Source organism: Coturnix japonica, chromosome W (genome assembly GCF_054131305.1).
Source record: "Coturnix japonica strain WE chromosome W, WE-NBRP24, whole genome shotgun sequence".
In the NCBI taxonomy this organism is placed as follows: Eukaryota; Metazoa; Chordata; class Aves; order Galliformes; family Phasianidae; genus Coturnix; species Coturnix japonica.
Genome location: NC_140701.1, coordinates 13381488 through 13398889, shown reverse-complemented (window position 1 = coordinate 13398889; position 17402 = coordinate 13381488). Strand labels below are relative to the sequence as shown.

Here is a 17402-nt window from a genome sequence, read left to right as displayed (position 1 = left end):
AAGTACCTTCCAATGGAACCTCTCCGAAGGCCCTTGGTTATTGAGAGTGGGTACAGTAAAAGCAAAGGCCTCCCGATCTTTCACTGCTAAGGGGATAGAGAAGAAACAATCTTTAAGATCAATAACCACCAAAGGCCATCCCTCCGGTATGGCTGATAGCAGAGGACCACCTTGTTGCACCGGACCAAAGAGGATGAGTTGTGCATTAACCACGCGAAGGTCGTGTAACAACCGAAATGACCCTGAAGATTTTCGGATAACAAAAACAGGAGTGTTCCAAGAACTAAGAGAGGGCTCCAAATGGCCTAAAAAAAGCTCTCTCGAAACCAACTTCTTGAGCGCTGTTAACTTTTCATGAGTAAGGGGCCACTGATCTACCCAAGCAGGACGAGCATCCTGCTTCCAGCGCAAGGGAATGGCGTGTTTCATTGCTAATTGGTAGACAGTGGCCCTTACTATAAATTTGTCATGCGAACCCCTAAGGCATCAAGGAAGTCTCGGCCCAAAATTGTGCCTGGAACAGACCCAATCAGAGGTCCCATCAGTACAGGTTTGTCTATGGAACCGTCCCTATTAATCAGAGTGATTTCCACCCGTTCCGCTGACTTGCCAGTTGACACTGTACCCCCAACCCCAGAGATGGATTTTGCCAAATCAAGCACTGGCCAGGATGGAGGCCAGTCCTTTTCTGCTATTACCGTAACATCCGCTCCTGAGTCAAGCAAGGCTGTGATAAGGACGGAGCGAGGAATCTTTTTATAAGGCAATTGTCCCATATAAGCCATAATTATCTTGACTATAGGCCGTTGACTGAGATCCATAGTTAAGGCCACTGCGGGTGAGAGATGTGGACTCTCCCCTGCGCCGAACTCAATGGCATGTGGGGTCCAAGTACTTGACTGGGGGAGGGACCCTGGGCCTGAGGTGCCCTCCCATTCTCGTTTCCCTGCGGCATAAGAGTGTATTTTCGGCATTGACGAGCTGTACGACCCAGCCTATTACAGGCTTGACACTTGCTGTTAGTCTTCAGCTGCCCACCTGAAGCTTTACACTGTACCTTGAAATGGCCAGGCTGACCACATTTAAAGCAGTTGCCCTTGGACTGACCATTTTGCATGGCCATGACAGAAAGCAATGCGCTTGCTAGCCCCTCATTAGACAGCGGTGTTGTTTGTTGTTTGTCCAGCACATACTTAATAATTTCACCCGGAGTCTCAAGATCGTCAGGGGCAGCTCGAATGATGTCCCTAACATTTTTGTGAGCCTTCTGCTTCAGGCAATCCTTTAAAACAGAAGCTTGCGCGTCCTTAGGTAGATCCGATCCTTCTACTGCTCGTATCAATCGATTAGCAAAATCAGAGAATGACTCTGTGGGACCCTGAGCAATCTCTGACCACGGGGCTGCAGGCTCTGCCTTTCTTATAAAGTTTCTAAAGGCAGTAGCAGCCGCCCCTGTAGTGGAAAGCAATTCCCCTGGGCGCAGGAGCCTAAGCTGTCTCTCCAGGGACCCAGCCATTTCCGCAGTTACTCCCGAAAGCCTCATTATATCAGTTCTCGGTTCCCCCTCCCTCCCATTAGCTGGGTGTTGTGCATCACGTCCAGCCTCAGCTACAATAGCTTTAAGTTGTATCATCCACTCCTCCCTCCACAAAGTAAACTGAACTGGCTCGAGAACGACTCTCATTAGACTCTCAATGTCATACGGGAGTAGGGGACCTGGGGCAATGAGTGCCTCAAAGGCACTTAGTGTCATCGGAGATCTCAGCCCCTTTTTCTCAATCGCTTCTGCAAACCGAGTAACTGCTTTTGCTTCCAAAGGTACCCAAACCGATTCCTCCTGTCTGACGACAATCGGGAACACTGCATGATCTCGCTCCTTGAGCCCCAACTCACGCATTGATTCCTGGATGTCAGCCCAATTAGTGGGCTTGCGTGTTAACTCTTGGTCCCCCCACAACTCCTCCCTCCGTGGAGGCGAACCCGATCCAGTGGGGCCGGGCAAAGCCTTCCGTTCCTCCCCCTTTTTGGAACACGATCCCTCCTCTGAGGGGGGCGGGTATGAGGGCGAGCCCACGCCTCCACGGCGCGCCACCTCCATAAATCCTCCCCCCTCCGGACAAGAACCGCCCCCTTCGGGTGAGTGAAAGCTCTGCAAAGAGGGGTAAAGGCGGGGATATGATGGTGGCGCCTCCTCCGATGAGTCAGCTTCCGCCTTCTCTTCCGGAGTTGTTGTTTCGAGCGCGGCCATGGCCATCTTGGAAACAGCCGGCGTGGCCGACGCCATCTTGGATCCGGAGTCACTGCAAGAAAGCAGATCCCCCGCACCCCCCGAGACCCCGGATGTCCCGGAATCCAGACCAAAGACCCCTTTCGCGATGGCCTGGACTTGCTTCTCCTCCCTAGCCGCTTTAAGCGCACCTAGGACCAAACCCCAGGTTTTTAATTCTTTCGCTTTATGCTCGCGGGTGGCTCTCTGGAGCAGGGCCTCAGTGAAAGAGTCCCACCGCCCCGAATGGAGCAAAACGCCAGGGGTGGGTAAAAGCCGCGCCGACTCCAAGCAAGAGACAACAGCGGCAATATCCTTCTTAGAAGGAGCATTCTTACCACAATAGGTTTTACAAAGTTGCAATACTACTCTAAGGACGGAATCCATTTACCCAGAGACCTGAAGTCTTCCTGGTCTTCTACGAACTATCGGCCGTAGGATAGGCGCAGCGCTGCATTCCCCTTTGCACCCCACCGAGAGTGCTTCCACGGGCTCGAACCGTGGATACCACGTCCGTCAGCGCGGTTTTAGCCGTCACACACTCACCTCCAGGACTTTCCTCACACAGGGCACCAATTGTTACCTCAATCTGGTAACCTGGAAAGTCAAGTCCCTTTGTGAATGTGTATCGACGGCCCTGACCAAGTCACAGCTGTTTGTTACACCAATATGGTCAGCGGTAAAATGGCGTTTATTGGAATGTGAGGGTCTCTTATATAGGTATCCAGTTTCATCCTTATCTTTTTTACATATGCATGACCCAGCAGGGGAAGGCCTATCACGTTACATCCCGAGGGTCGAATTTCGCCTAATACAACAACTAACCCTATTATCTACAGCATGAGGAACAGAGAGATCAAGCACGCTCTTAGGAAGGTGTTGCAATATGTACGATTCCAACTTCGATGAAGTGCACATCTTCCTCACCCAACACTCAGTGATGGTTCTTTATGTTTTATTCTTTTTGTTTTTTTGTTTTTTTTGTAATACTGTAATCTGCAAATAAGTTGCAATTTATTTCACTACTTCTTTCCTACCTAATTTCCATTTTCTCACTCCAGGTGCTCAGGTAAACATGGATCCTTATTCCTTGAATATATTAAGAGATAAATAAAAAGTTTTAAAAACAGACTTTTCCTTAGCACTTCTCTTTTCTTATCATGTCTGGGTCATGGGGAGGTACAGCCACAGACAGCAGTCTAACAAGCTCTTTTCATTCCTGCTCTCGTTACCCTGCCACAGTGCTCTCAAGTCCTCTCAGTTTTGCAAGCCTGAAGGTCTTGTGTGTCTCACAGCAGTCCTGTTGTCTCTACAGCAGCACTCCGGGACTGCAGTCAGTAGCCAGCAATATGAACGGCTGTGTCAGAGCTGGTCTCCTTGCTGGCACTGCCATAACAAGAGGGCTGCTTCAGAGCAGGACCAGAGAACAGGAGGCGTCTTCCAAAGCTGGTGTAAGGAATATAGTAAGTATAGTAAGGAATATAAGGAGGAGCTGCTCCCTGAGAATAATTTGAGATCTTTTGTTGCTCTTCACTGCATGACTGGGAGAGATTGACTATTCACAAGGGGATCTGTAAGGGACTCAGGGCAGTGCTGTGGTTTAAATTTTATGAGTTGAGATCAAGAGAAAAAAAAAAAGGAATATATGACAAATGTGTTTATACATATATAACATCATGAGTATATTTTCACACCTATACAACATATGCAGGTGCAAACATTTATGAACTATGCTTATCTGTTTGCAAGTCCAGGACTAGTTGCAGGGGTTTTAACAGCCATAGGGTTCACTGTTGGAGCTGAAGTGACTGTCTGGCTGTTGCAGGATTTGAAGCGACCTCAGAGTTCATTGTCAGAACTGGAACACCACAGGACATGTGACTAAGTTGGAGCAGCCACTGTGCTCATTGGAGGTGTTGGAGTGACCACAGGGCTGTACCTCCTGGCACAGTGCACCTCCCTTGGGAGGAATTTGTTTCATTTTCTTATCTCAATACTTGGAATAGCTACAGGACCTGTAGCAGAAGTGACCGCAGAGCTCCTTATGAGGGGTGGAGTGACAGTGGGATCTTTCCAGAGCGTGGAGCAACTGCAGGATGTGTAGCAAAACTTGGAGCTATTGCAGGGTCTGTTCCAGGAGTTGCAGAGGCTGCAGCACTGTCAGCAGATCCAGCTCTCTTCCCCTTGAAGATGCTGAAGAGTGTTGAACACAGCTCAGTAGGTTTGGGCAGGCCCTGGCACACTGCAGTCATTTGTGCCTGATTAGGATTACCAGTGCCACAGCAGACCTGCCCCCAATATTCTACCAATTTCTCAGGATCCTGTAGTTGCTCAGAGATGAAATTCCAAAGCCCTGGGGGTGCCCACTGCTCCAGGTAGCTGTCCAGAAGGCCATGCAGAGCCTTCTCACCTTGGGGCAGATCTCTCACTGATATACCTGAATAATTGTTTAACCTCAGTCCTAGAATCATAGAATCACCAAGGTTGGAAAAGGCCTGAAAGATCATCCAGTCCAACCGTTCACCTATTATCAATAGCTCCCACTAAACCATGTCCCTCAACACAACATCCAGTCGCTCCTAGAACACCTTCACGGCCAGGGACTCCACCACCTCCCTGGGAAGTCCATTCCACTGCCTGACCACCCTTTCTGAGAAGTAATACTTCCTAATTTCCTGCCTGAATTTCCCCTGCGGTAGCTTGAAGCCTTTCCCTCGGGTCCTATCACTAATAACACGAGAGAAGAGGCCGATCTCCAGCTCACCACAACCTTGCTTCAGGAAGTTATAGAGAGCAATGAGATCTCCCCTGAGCCTCCTCTTCTCCAGGCTGAACATTCCCAGCTCCTTCAGCCTCTCCTCATACGGCCTGTGCTCCAGACTCCTCACCAGCTTTGTTGCCCTCCTCTGAACACATTCCAGGGCCTCCATGTCTTTCCTGCAGTGAGGAGCCCTAAACTGGACACAGTACCTGAAGTGCGGCCTCACCAGAGCTGAGTACAGGGGAACAATCACCACTATGCTCCTGCTGGCAACACTGTTTCTGACACAAGCCAGGATGTCATTGGACTTCCTGGCCACCCGGGCACAGTCGGCTCACGTTCAGCCAAGCATCAATCAATACCCCCAGGTCCATTTCCTCTACGCAGTCTTCCAGTCACTCCGGCCCAATCCTGTAGTGTCACTCGGGGTTGTTGTAGCTGAAATGCAGAACGCAGCATTTGGTCTTGAGGAACCTTATCCCATTGGCTTCAGCCCAGCTCTCCAGCCTGTCCAGATCCCTCTGCAGGGCCGAGCTACCCCCAAGCAGATCCACACTCCCAGCCAATTTGGTGTAATCTGCGAACTTACTGAGGGTGCACTCGTTGCCCTCATCCAAGTCATCAAGAAATATGTTGAAGAGGACAGGCCCCAGCACCGACCCCTGGGAAACACCACTCGTGACCAGTTGACAGCTGGATTGAGCTCCATTCACCACCATTTCCTGAGCCTGGCCCTCCAGCCAGCTCCTTACCCAGCCAAGAGTGTACCCATCCAAGCCACGGGCTGCCAGCTTCTGCAGGAGAATACTGTGGGAAACAGCATCAAAGGCTTTGCTGAAGTCTATGCAGACTACATCAACAGCCTTTCCCTCATCCAGCAGATGGGTCACTAGATCATAGAAGGAGATCAGGTTGGTCAAACAAGACCTGCCCTCATGAACCCATGCTTGCTGGGCCTGATCCCCGAGTTGTCCTGTGCATGCCCCGTGATCTCCCTCAAGACAATCTGCTCCATAACCTTCCCTGGAACCTAGGTCAGGCTAACAGGCCTGTAGTTCCGTGTATCCTCCTTACGACCTTTCTTGTAGATGGGAGTCACATTGGTGAGCCTCCAGACTTCTGGGAACTCACCAGTCAACAAGGAGCACTGTTAGATAATTGAAAGCAGATTGGCTATCACCTCTGCCAGTTCCCTCAGCACTCTCGGGTGGATCTCATCCGGCCCCACGGACTTGTGGCAGTCCAGTTGGAGTAGTAAGTCTTGACTGTTTCTTCCAGAATCACAGGGGGGTTAGTTTGCTCCCAAGCCGAGACTACCGGGTCAGAGAGAGGAGTACCCTGAGGATAACTGGTCTGACGTTTAAAGACAGATGTAAAGAAGGCATTCAGAACATCCGTCTTTTCCTTTACAAACTCCACGATGTTCAATCTGGTTTCCAGGCTGTCTTCCCAGATTGCCACACGTTTTTGGAAAGCTGAGTTAGTGTTCATTCTCATATTCATACTCACGTTCATGTTATCAATATCAGAGAATGTACTTCTCTCCATTCGTTCTATGCAGAAGTCTCCTTCAAAACCAGAGAATGCTGACTGGCAGGGTATATAGAAAGGTTTAGGAAAAATCTTAGAACCCTCAGTGCTGTGGCATTTAACTCCTGAACACATGAGGCACCCTAAGAAATTGAGTATTTGAGTCAGAGATGGTGTGGCTTACAGAGATCTAAGGAGGTAAACCTTATTTGTGGTTTGGCTTATGCGTACTGTGCTCTGTATAATACTATTCTGGAGAGAGAGAGTTTCCAAGCTGAGGTTCAAGCCAAAAAAGAAAATCACCAAGTCAACTCTAATCAGTCACATGAGGCACCAGTAACCAGCTGTTAACCAAAAGGTTGGTGGTCCACCAAAATCTGTCACGGTTTAAACGAAAAATCCACCTGCGTTCGTGACAGGGGGCCGTGGGCCCCGCAGGGGCCTTAGGCCGAAAGGAAAAAGTAAATTAGGAAAAGAAAGCAGCGGCAACGATCTAAGGAGGCACACTTATTTACTAAATACTATATCGAAATACAGGATAACACAATATAATACAATATAATTGAAAATTGAGCTAACGAATCAAGCAAAATAGGAGAGAGAATGAGTCCCGTAACCGAGAGGCCTACTGTGAATCTAGGCGAAACGGTGAAGGCTCCCACACACTCCCCTGAACGCCAGAACTCGAAAAACATCAGTCTAGCCTGCGACAGACTTAATATAGTGTCCAGGTCCCGTGACCTATCTCTCTGCTCGTGTTGTTCTCTGGGAGATGTAGTCTTCTTCTGTAAGTTGCAGATTCAGTAAAATTATTCATTCTTTATATGATGTTATGATGTGGAATACTGATAGCAAAATAATAAAACTATTAAACCATGACATTCCACCCCTTATTCTACATCATTACATTATGCTTATACACACATACACACTCATACGTATAGTTGTGAGTAATCAGCAACCTTATTTTCTCAACAATTTATATTTATTCCATACAAATCCCTAAGTTGAGAATAAAACTCTATAACCTAAACCACTATTATTTATTAATTTTGAGAAACTTGGCAAAACTGCCAGAAAAAGGAAAACATGACAGCGGTGGAGGAGAAAGGCAGTGCTAGTAGGGCGTCCCCCACATCAAGGTGCACTCATCCTTTCCCAGCCGCCACAGTAGATTTCCTTTTGACTTATACTTCTTTCCATGTGTGCTCTACACATGCATAGCCAGTGCACGATATAGAGCCCAGATGGAAAACTTGCTTACAGAATGCCTAATTAAGGTATATAGAAAAAATGTGTTTCCTTAACATTAATCCACTCTATCTTAAGTCCTGTACCTAATTGGACATTCGTCAAATATTTCTGTGACTCTACCTATATATCTACAAGAAATCACTGGCTGCACTCCCCCAACATCAAATTCTCTTGTGGTACACATTGGACATTCCCATTTTTGTCCATCACCTACCACGTGCACCCAGGTCCCTGGGCAAAGACAGTACCCCGGAGAGGTTTGCCCTTTCCAGACGCTGGAAGGACCCAAACTGTTTTTCCCAACACACTCTTTATGTGTACTACAGGAACCTTATCTCCCTCCACAGTACGTAGGGAGCTGGATTGGTTAGGACCATTACGATTACTAGATCCTCGAGAGTTGACCAACCAGGTGGCTTCTGCTAAATGGTTCTCCCAATTTACATACGTTCCGCCACCCATTGCTTTCAACATAGTTTTCAACAACCCATTGAATCATTCAATCTTACCAGAAGCTGGTGCATGATAGGGAATATGGTAAATCCACTCAATGCCATGATTTTTGGCCCAAGTGGTTACAAGAGAATTTTTGAAATGGGTCCCATTATCTGATTCAATTCTTTCCGGAGTGCCATGCCGCCACAGGATTTGCTTTTCCAACCCTAATATGGTGTTTTGGGCGGTAGTATGGGGTACTGTGTATGTTTCGAGCCACCCAGTGGTTGCCTCCACCATGGTGAGTACATAACGCTTACCATTGTGAGATTGTGGCAAGGTGCCACAATCAACCTGCTGTGCCTCTCCATATTTATACTTTTGCCATCGCCCTTCCCCCCAAAAAGGTTTCATCCTCTTGGCTTGTTTAATTATGGCGCATGTTTCACAGTCATGAATAACCTGAGCAATAGCGTCCATAGTTAAGTCCACCCCTCGGTCTCTGGCCCACTTGTATGTTGCATCCCTTCCTTGATGACCTGAAGTCTCGTGGGCCCACTGAGCTAGGAATAATTCACCTTTGTTCTGCCAGTCCAAGTCTATTTGAACCACCTCAATTTTGGCAGCTCGATCAACCTGATGGTTATTTTTATGTTCTTCAGTAGCCTTACTTTTAGGTACATGAGCATCTACATGGCTCACCTTTACAACAGTGTTCCTTATTTGGGCAGCAATAACTTTCCATAGTTCAGCAGCCCAAACAGGTTTACCCTTTCGTTGCCAGTTATCATCTTCCCACTGCTGCAACCACCCCCATAAGTCATTTGCCACCATCCATGAATCAGTATAAAGATGAAGCATTGGCCACCTCTCCTGTTCAGCCACATCTAAAGCCAGCTGAACAGCCTTTACCTCTGCGAATTGACTTGATTCTCCTTTACCCTCAGTGGCCTCTGCAACTTGTCGTGTGGGGCTCCATACAGTAGCTTTCCATCTGTGATGCTTCCCTACAATACGACATGATCCGTCTGTGAATAGGGCAAATTTCTTTTCGTTTTCTGGTAGCTCCTTGTATGGTGGTGCCTCTTAAGCACGTGATACCTCTTCTGTAGGTGGTGTTTCAATTTTTTTACTCTCAGGCCAGTCCATGATCACTTCTAGAATTCCAGGACGGCTGAGTTTTCCCGTTCTAGCTCGTTGAGTAATTAATGAAATCCACTTACTCCAAGTGGCATCAGTAGCATGATGGGTAGAGGGAACCTGTCCTTTAAACATCCAGTTTATTACTGGCAAGCGAGGTGCTAGAAGAAGCTGAACCTTTGTCCCAACTACTTCAGAAGCAGCCCGAACCCCCTCATACACGGCTAAGATCTCCTTCTCAGTTGGAGTGTAGCGCTCCTCAGACCCTTTATATGCTCGACTCCAAAATCCTAGGGGTCGGCCTCGGGTCTCTTCTGAGGCTCTTTGGCACAATCTCCAGGTGGGACCTTTCTCTCCAGCAGCAGTGTAGATGATGTTCTTCACATCCTGTCCCGTCCGTACTGGCCCCAAGGCCACGGCACAGGCTATTTCTTGTTTTATCTGCTCAAAAACCTGCTGCTGCTCAGGACCCCATGAGACATTATTCTTCTTCCATGTTACCTGATAGAGGGGGCTCACTATGTGTCTGTAGTTTGGGACATGCATTCTCCAAAATCCCACTACTCCCAGAAAAGATTGGGTCTCTGTCTTGTCAGTGGGCGGAGACATAGCAGTGATTTTGTCAATCACATCTGCTGGGATGTGGCGACATCCATCTTGCCATTTTATACCTAAGAACTGAATTTCCTGGGCAGGCCCCTTCACCTTGCTGCGCTTAATGGCAAAACCAGCTTGCAAGAGAATTTGGATTATCTGTTTCCCTTTCTTGAAAACCTCTGCTGCTGTATGGCCCCACACCACAATATCATCAATATACTGCAAGTGCTCAGGAGCATTACCCTGTTCCAAGATGGCTTGGATCAACCCATGGCAAATGGTTGGGATGTGCTTCCACCCTTGAGGTAAACGGTTCCAGGTATACTGAATACCTCTCCAGGTAAAAGCAAACTGTGGCCTACATTTTGCAGCCAATGGGATGGAAAAGAAGGCATTAGCAATGTCAATGGTGGCATACCACCTAGCTTCTTTTGACTCCAACTCATACTGGAGTTCTAGCATGTCTGGTACAGCAGCACTCAATGGAGGTGTGACTTCATTCAGGCCACGGCAATCCACCGTCAGCCTCCATTCCCATCTGGCTTTATGCACTGGCCATATGGGGCTGTTAAAAGGCGAGTGAGTTTTGCTAATCACTCCCCGATTCTCTAATTGGCAAATTAGCTTGTGAATGGGGAGCAATGAGTCCCTATTGGTGCGGTACTGCCATCTGTGAATCACTTTGGTAGCAATTGGTACCTCTTGGTCTTTTACCCGGAGCAACCCCACATCAGAAGGATCATCTGACAGACCAGGTAAAGCTGACAGCTGTTTAACACCGTTTGTGTTAACAGCAGCTATCCCAAAGGCCCATCGATACCCCTTGGAATCCTTAAAATATCCCATCCTAAGGTAATCGATTCCCAGTATACATGGAGCCTCTGGACCAGTCACAGTAAGGTGTCTGCCTGTTTTTACCAGTGAGGCTTATTTCGGCCTCCAACGTAGTCAATTCTTGGGAACCCCCAGTCACTCCATGGATATATATTGGTTGTGTCCCTTGGTGACTTGAGGGCATTATGGTGCATTGTGCACCAGTGTCCACCAAGGCTTTATATTTCTGTGGTTGAGATGTGCCAGGCCACTTAATCCACACAGTCCAGTATACTCTATTGTCCCTTTCCCCCCCCTGGCTGGGGGCAGGACCCCTCTATTGTTTACCTCGTTGGCTTGCAGCAACTGGAACTCTCCCCTTCTTGGAAGAGTTCACCTTGGTGGTTGTTTTGCATTGTAATTCTTTCACTCGTGCCTGAAGTGCAGAAGTAGATGAATTACACCACTTCTTCATGTCCTCCCCATGACTACAGAGGAAAAACAACAAGGCAAGACGTGTAGTCTTATCGTTGTCATTTGCTTGAATACGAGGACGTCTCTTTTTTATGGTTGAGATTTTCGATGATACGTGTCGAGAGGAACTCATGTTATTTAGCTTTCTCAATAGGCGATCGTGGAAATCCTGGTTTCCATCATCTGGTACAACCATGGATTCATCTACATCAGGCACGTTAGCCAATTTGTCAATAATATCACTTTGTGTTCCCTCCATTTTGTTTAATCTTTCCACTATTTTGACAATGGCTGAAGTATACAGATTAACTTCTGTAGCGCTTATAAATAATTCAAGTTCCTGAAGTCTGCTAATTAGTTCATTGACAAGGGGTTTCCTTTCCCCTTTGCCATATACTAATGCAAGTGCACTGGCATGCTTTTCTGGAGCTGCCTTTGTAATGTCACGCCACATTTGTCGTGGAACGCGGACTGTTTCAGGATCATGTAATTGGTTTGGGTCATTACGATTGAAGTGGCAGCTGTATAGCATTTCCACCAGAGCACTTTCTCTCAAAAATTGGATATCTTTCTCTATATCAGTCCATTTCTTTTTCTCAGGCTCCAAGTCCCATTTAAATGGAAATCTATCTCTTACCGCTATCAACATCCGCTTCCAGAGGGTGTAGGACTGATTTTGGCAGGTGCCAATACCTCTGTCCACACGTGAGTCCCTGGAAATGCTACCCAGTTGGCGAGCTTCACTGCCATCGAGCCATGCACTGCTGGCACCATTGTCCCAGCATCGAAGTAACCAAGTGACCATATGTTCTTTTGGCTGACGTGTGAAATCCTTTCTTAGATCCCGAATTTCACTCAGTTTAAAAGATCGTTCAATAATGGTCGTAATACTTTGCTCGCCTTTTACTCTATCAAGAGTCCCAGGTGTTGATGGTGGCAACTGTGTTGATGAGGCTGCACCATCTAGAAGTTTGGACTCGAGTAATTCTCGTAAAGAAAATCTAGCTTTTGGCTCCTCTTCTTCTTCTGACTCTGACTCTTGTATTATTTCCTCCAGGTAACCCTCCTTTTTTTTCCTCTCTGCTAACTTCCTCTGCTCCTCTAACTTCTTCTGCTCCTCTAACATCCTCTGTGCCTCCAATTTACTCTGCTTTTCTGACTCCCCCTACTCTCCTGAGTCTCCCTGCTCTCCTAACTCCCTCCGCTCCTCTAACTCCTTCTGCATTTTCTCTATCTGAGTTGAAACTCGTTTTGTCTTTCGCCCTCTTACAGGGGCAACCAACATTGTATCTGTTGCCCCCGATGGTTGGTCCAATTGGACTACATGTGCCCCCTGTGGTTGGTCAGATTGGACTTCATGTGCCCCCAGTGGCTGGTCAAATTGGACTACATGTGCCCCTGGTAGTTGGTTAAATACATTCAGTTCACCCCGGAGGGCACATAGCTGGTTTCAAAGAGTGTTCCGCTCGAACTGGACAGCACCGAACTCAGTCTGGAGGCTGTTGTACTTCCACTGGAGGGTGTTGCGCTCGGATAGGAGGGTTTTACACTCGAACTGGACAGTGTTATTCTTATACTGGAGGGCATTATGCTCAGTCTGGAGAGTGTTGTTCCGGAGGGCATTGTGCTCTGACTGGAGAGTGTCATACTTGGACTGGAAGGTGTCAGTCTTGGATTGGAAGGCGTTGTGCTTGGGCTGGAGGGTGTCGCGCTCAGACTGGAGGGTGTCATACTTGGACTGGAGAGTGTTGTACCCGGACCGGAGGGCGTTATGCTCGGACCGGAGGGCATTGTGCTCAGTCTTGAGAGTGTTGTGCTCGGTCCGGAGGGCACTGTGCTCAGTCTGAAAAGTGTTGTGCTCAAACTGGAGAGTGTTGTGCTCGGTCCGGAGGGTGCTGTGCTCGGAATGAAGAGTGTTGTGCTCGGACTGGAGGGTGTCGCACTTGGGTTGGAAGGCATCGTGCTTGGGCTGGAGAGTGCCGCGCTCAGACTGGAGGGCGTCGTACTTGGACTGGAGAGTGTTGTACCCGGACCGGAGGGCGTTGTGCTCTGACTGGAGAATGTTACACTCAGACCAAAGGGCACTGTGCTCTGACCAGAGGGCGTTGTGCTCAGACTGGAGAGTGTTGTGCTCGGACTGGAGGGTGTCAAGTTTGGATTGCATACTCTCATTCTCGGCCCTGAGACTCTCTCTCTCAGCCTCAAAATCTTCCCTCTCAGGAATGGTATTGAATAAGGCCCGATAAGCATTAGCTAGTCCCCAAGTCATTTGTGCCTCCTTAGATCTGCCTGAGCCACAACATTCCTGTCTCAAATATGCGGTCAAACTCTCAGGATTCTTTAAGTGTTCAGGAGTAAAGCTCCATGACACTAAAGATGTCTGTCTTCTAAAAGTCTCTCCAAAGTCTCTCCACACTCCCTGCCAATCAGTATTCTCTGGTTCTAGGGAAGACTTCCTCCTGATGTAACAAATGTAATAAATCCAAGAACCAATAAGTTAAAAAGTCAACAGTAAGTTCAGGGAGATTGACACAATTGACAGTGTGGTCCACAGGGACAACTGGTAATTCGAAGACTGCTTAAAGGATGCAAAGAGAAAACGAGGAGCATGCCCAAAACCCACCATTTCTGTACTATTAGTTGCACTAGTTGCTCTCTCTGGAGCTGCATGCAGATACCAAGTAAGCGTTGCTAACCTTGCTTTCAATCCATTATACATTTCTATAGCTCCATAGGAAAAAGTGGCTAGCTTAAACATGGTCCAATATGTTTGGAGCATCACAAAAGAGGAACTAATGACATGCAGTCCCTTGTAAAAAAAATTACTAGAGAAAACATTTTTTTTTCTTTTTTTTTTCTTCAACAGAGAGAAAAAAAAGTAAAAAAGCAAAGCTCAGCAGTGTTTACAAAATCTCCCGGAATATTGGCAGTCCGCCTGGACTTTCAAGGTCAAGCTTGCAGGTGCAGAATCTCAAACCTAAGATAGGTCCTTAACAGAAAAAAAAAACTCGTACCTCTGTTAAAAGCTAAAAGAGCAACAGAAGAAAACACAGAAAAACAGCAACTGAATTTGCCCGCATTCTCCACAAAAATCTGTCACAGTTTAAACGAAAATCCACCTGCGTCCGTGACAGGGGGCCGTGGGCCCCGCAGGGGCCCTCAGCCAAAAGGAAAAAAAGTTAATTAGGAAAAGTAATCAGCGGCAACGATCTAAGGAGGCACACTTATTTACTAAATACTATATCGAAATTCAGGATAACACAATACAATACAATATAATTTAAAACTGAGCTAACGAATCAAGCAAAATAGGAGAGAGAATGAGTCCCGTAACCGAGAGGCCTACTGTGAATCTAGGCGAAACGGTGAAGGCTCCCACACACTCCCCTGAATGCCAGAACTCGAAAGACGTCAGTCTAGCCTGCGACAGAGATAATATAGTGTCCAGGTCCCGTGACCCATCTCTAACCGTGTTGTTCTCTGGGAGATGTAGTCTTCTTCTGTAAGTTGCAGATTCAGTAAAATTATTCATGCTTTATATGATGTTATGATGTGGAATACTGTTAGTAAAATTACAAAATTATTAAACCATGACACTATCCCAGGGAGATTACTGGAATTTGCTCGTTCCTCAAAAGTCTGTTGTCAAATCCTTCACCGTGATTCTATCTATCCCATCCTATCTGTGTCTAACTCATTTCCTGTGCAAATATTCCCTATGAAAGATAATCCTCAATAGACGCATTTTGGACATGGCATGCAGTTAATCACTGTGTTTTACTGTTCATTCAATTGCATCACCTTTCCTACTGTTTGTTGGCCATAAATAAAGAGAATTCTTTCTTTTTCTGTGTGCAGCTGGTTCTCTGTGGAAAGCCAGTGGGAATTGGTACAAAGGAGGTTTAACACTGAGCGGGTGACGGCAGAGGAGAAGAGTGATGTGAGGAAAAGTGATGCAAGTCCCATGGGGCCTATGTGAGTAGAAGTGGGGTGGGGAGGTTGAGGAGGAACTTTGTCCACACAGAAACAGAATAGAACTCAATGGGGACATCCTGGATTGACATCAATTGCAAAGTGCTTCTTTAACTTCTTGTATAAAACAAACTCTAAATAAATAGACAATAACTGCATTTTGGATTCTTGCTCTTCAGGCTCTCTCCATTTTCCTGAACAAGTCCTGAAAACCTGAAGAAGAGAACAGGAAGGCACAAGGCACTGAAGGCTCTTTAGTTTAGAATGGGCCCCAGGGCGCATTTGCTGCTGTGTCCATCAACCTCCAGTGCAGAGAGAAGTTTGCACAAAGAACTCAGCAAGACAAAGTCAGAAGTAACAGTGAAGTTTCTTGGAGTATTAGTGGGCCTACTGAGGAACATTAACAAGCAAGCTTCCCAAGGGACTTGTTAGAGAAGATAATTGGAAGCCGTGACTACAGGCAGGTAAAAGCACTGACATGGTGGCTCTGATGCTAAGAAAATCCTCCTTTGTCTTATGAAGCAGAATGGCGAAACCCTGAATCCCCAGACCGTTGGTTAGGAGAACCTCATGCTGACTAAGGATCCTTACTGGAACAGTGGGATGGAAGTCTGTATGATGTTAAATGAAAGACAGAAGGACAGAAGATCCCAGACTCTGCATGGGGTTCAAGGATGCTGTGAAGTTCATGTCTCATGTGTGCCCATGTATGCCCTGTGTCTCATCATAGGATGTGGAATGTGAGAAGGACCCAGTCTGAACAAGCAGTCTATCCCAGTGAAACTCTGAACTTCTGATCTCTCAGTTCCCTTGCCCTCCTGTGCACACTCAGCCATAGTTTAATGTCTGTTATGTTCTGCATTGCCCAGAAATACACCCAGTGCTCCAAGTGCAGCTGTAGCAGTGCAGAGCAGAGGGGGATGATCCTTTCCCTCACCCAGATGGCAATAAATTGCTTGATGAACTTTAGGGGATTGTTGGCCTTCCTGGCTGCCTGGGCACACTGCTGACTCATATTCAATTTGATGCTGACCAGGACCCCAATCCTTTTCAGTAAGAACTTTTTCCAATGTCACGTATCCAGTCAGTGTGTATGTCCAGGGTTGCCCTTACCCAGGTGCACAATCAGGCACTTGTTCTTGTTATACGTTAATCACTTGGTGCTTAGTACCAACTGGTACCCACTTCTCTGCCTTGTCCACATCTCTCTGCAAGTCCTCTCCACCCTCAGTGGAGGCAGCAGCACCTCCTCATCTGGTCTCATCAACAAACTTGCTCAGAACATCTTCTACTCCTGCATGCAAGTCATCCACAAAAACATGAAAGAGAAGTGGCCCTAAAATGGAGCCCTGGGGAACCCTGACAATGACCATCTACCTGCCCAATGAAACACAATGACTATAGTCTGTTTGGCCTGACATATTGGCCAACAGCTCACCCACCACATTCTGTTTCTGTCTAGCCGTATGCAGGACATTCTGCCCAGAAGGGTGCTGTGAGAAGTAGTGTCAAAAACTCTACTGAAATCCTCAGGGATAATATCAGCTGGCTTCCCTTGGTCAGCTAAATGGATAACCGAGTCATAAAAAGATCAGAAATTAAACAGGATCTTCCCCTCAGGAACTTGCGTTGGCTGCAACCAATGACAGAATTGTCCTTCAGCTTTTTTTCCATAACTCCCACCATCATTTTCTCCAGAATTTTACCAGGCGCTGAAGTGAGACTGACAGGTCCATAATTGCCCCTGTCATCTTTCTTGCTCTTCCTTACAATGAGACAACATTTGCCAGCTTCCTGTCAACTGGCATGACCCTAGACTTTAGATGCCATAGAAATGAGAGCCCAGAGCACACTAAGTTGTCATCAGCAAAAGACCGTAGATGTGCCATAACTTTGCAATGCCTTGAACTCCAGAATATGCCACAGATGGAAGATGCAGAGAGGAAGATCTGCCTCTTCTGTTGTGAGCTCATCCATTTGGTAAGCAGAATAGAACTACCTGATACATGGGGACTGTGTCTGTGCTCTGCTCTGCTCTGCTGTGCTCTGCTCACAGAGGAACGGAGCGGGGCCTTGCTCTCATGTCAGTGCAGATAAACTCACTTTCTCTTTAACCCTTTTTCCTCTGTAAACAATTCCACTATTTGTACCCTCAGATAC

At 47.1% G+C, this 17402-nt stretch overlaps 3 protein-coding genes across 3 annotated transcripts in view; 1 reads left to right on the top strand and 2 right to left on the bottom strand.

Annotated features, from left to right (window-relative positions):
• The window catches only part of LOC146754532 (uncharacterized), a 336576-nt gene that overhangs the window by 156023 nt on the left and 163151 nt on the right, over window positions 1-17402 (bottom strand). The gene's annotated exons all lie outside the window — the stretch shown is intronic.
• Window positions 1-17402, top strand: part of LOC146754534 (uncharacterized) — a 329845-nt gene that overhangs the window by 252123 nt on the left and 60320 nt on the right. The gene's annotated exons all lie outside the window — the stretch shown is intronic.
• Window positions 824-2284, bottom strand: LOC146754535 (endogenous retrovirus group K member 8 Gag polyprotein-like). Its single transcript, XM_085527789.1, has one exon. It carries the CDS (start codon window positions 2282-2284, stop codon window positions 824-826), a length of 1461 nt encoding a protein of 486 aa, XP_085383915.1.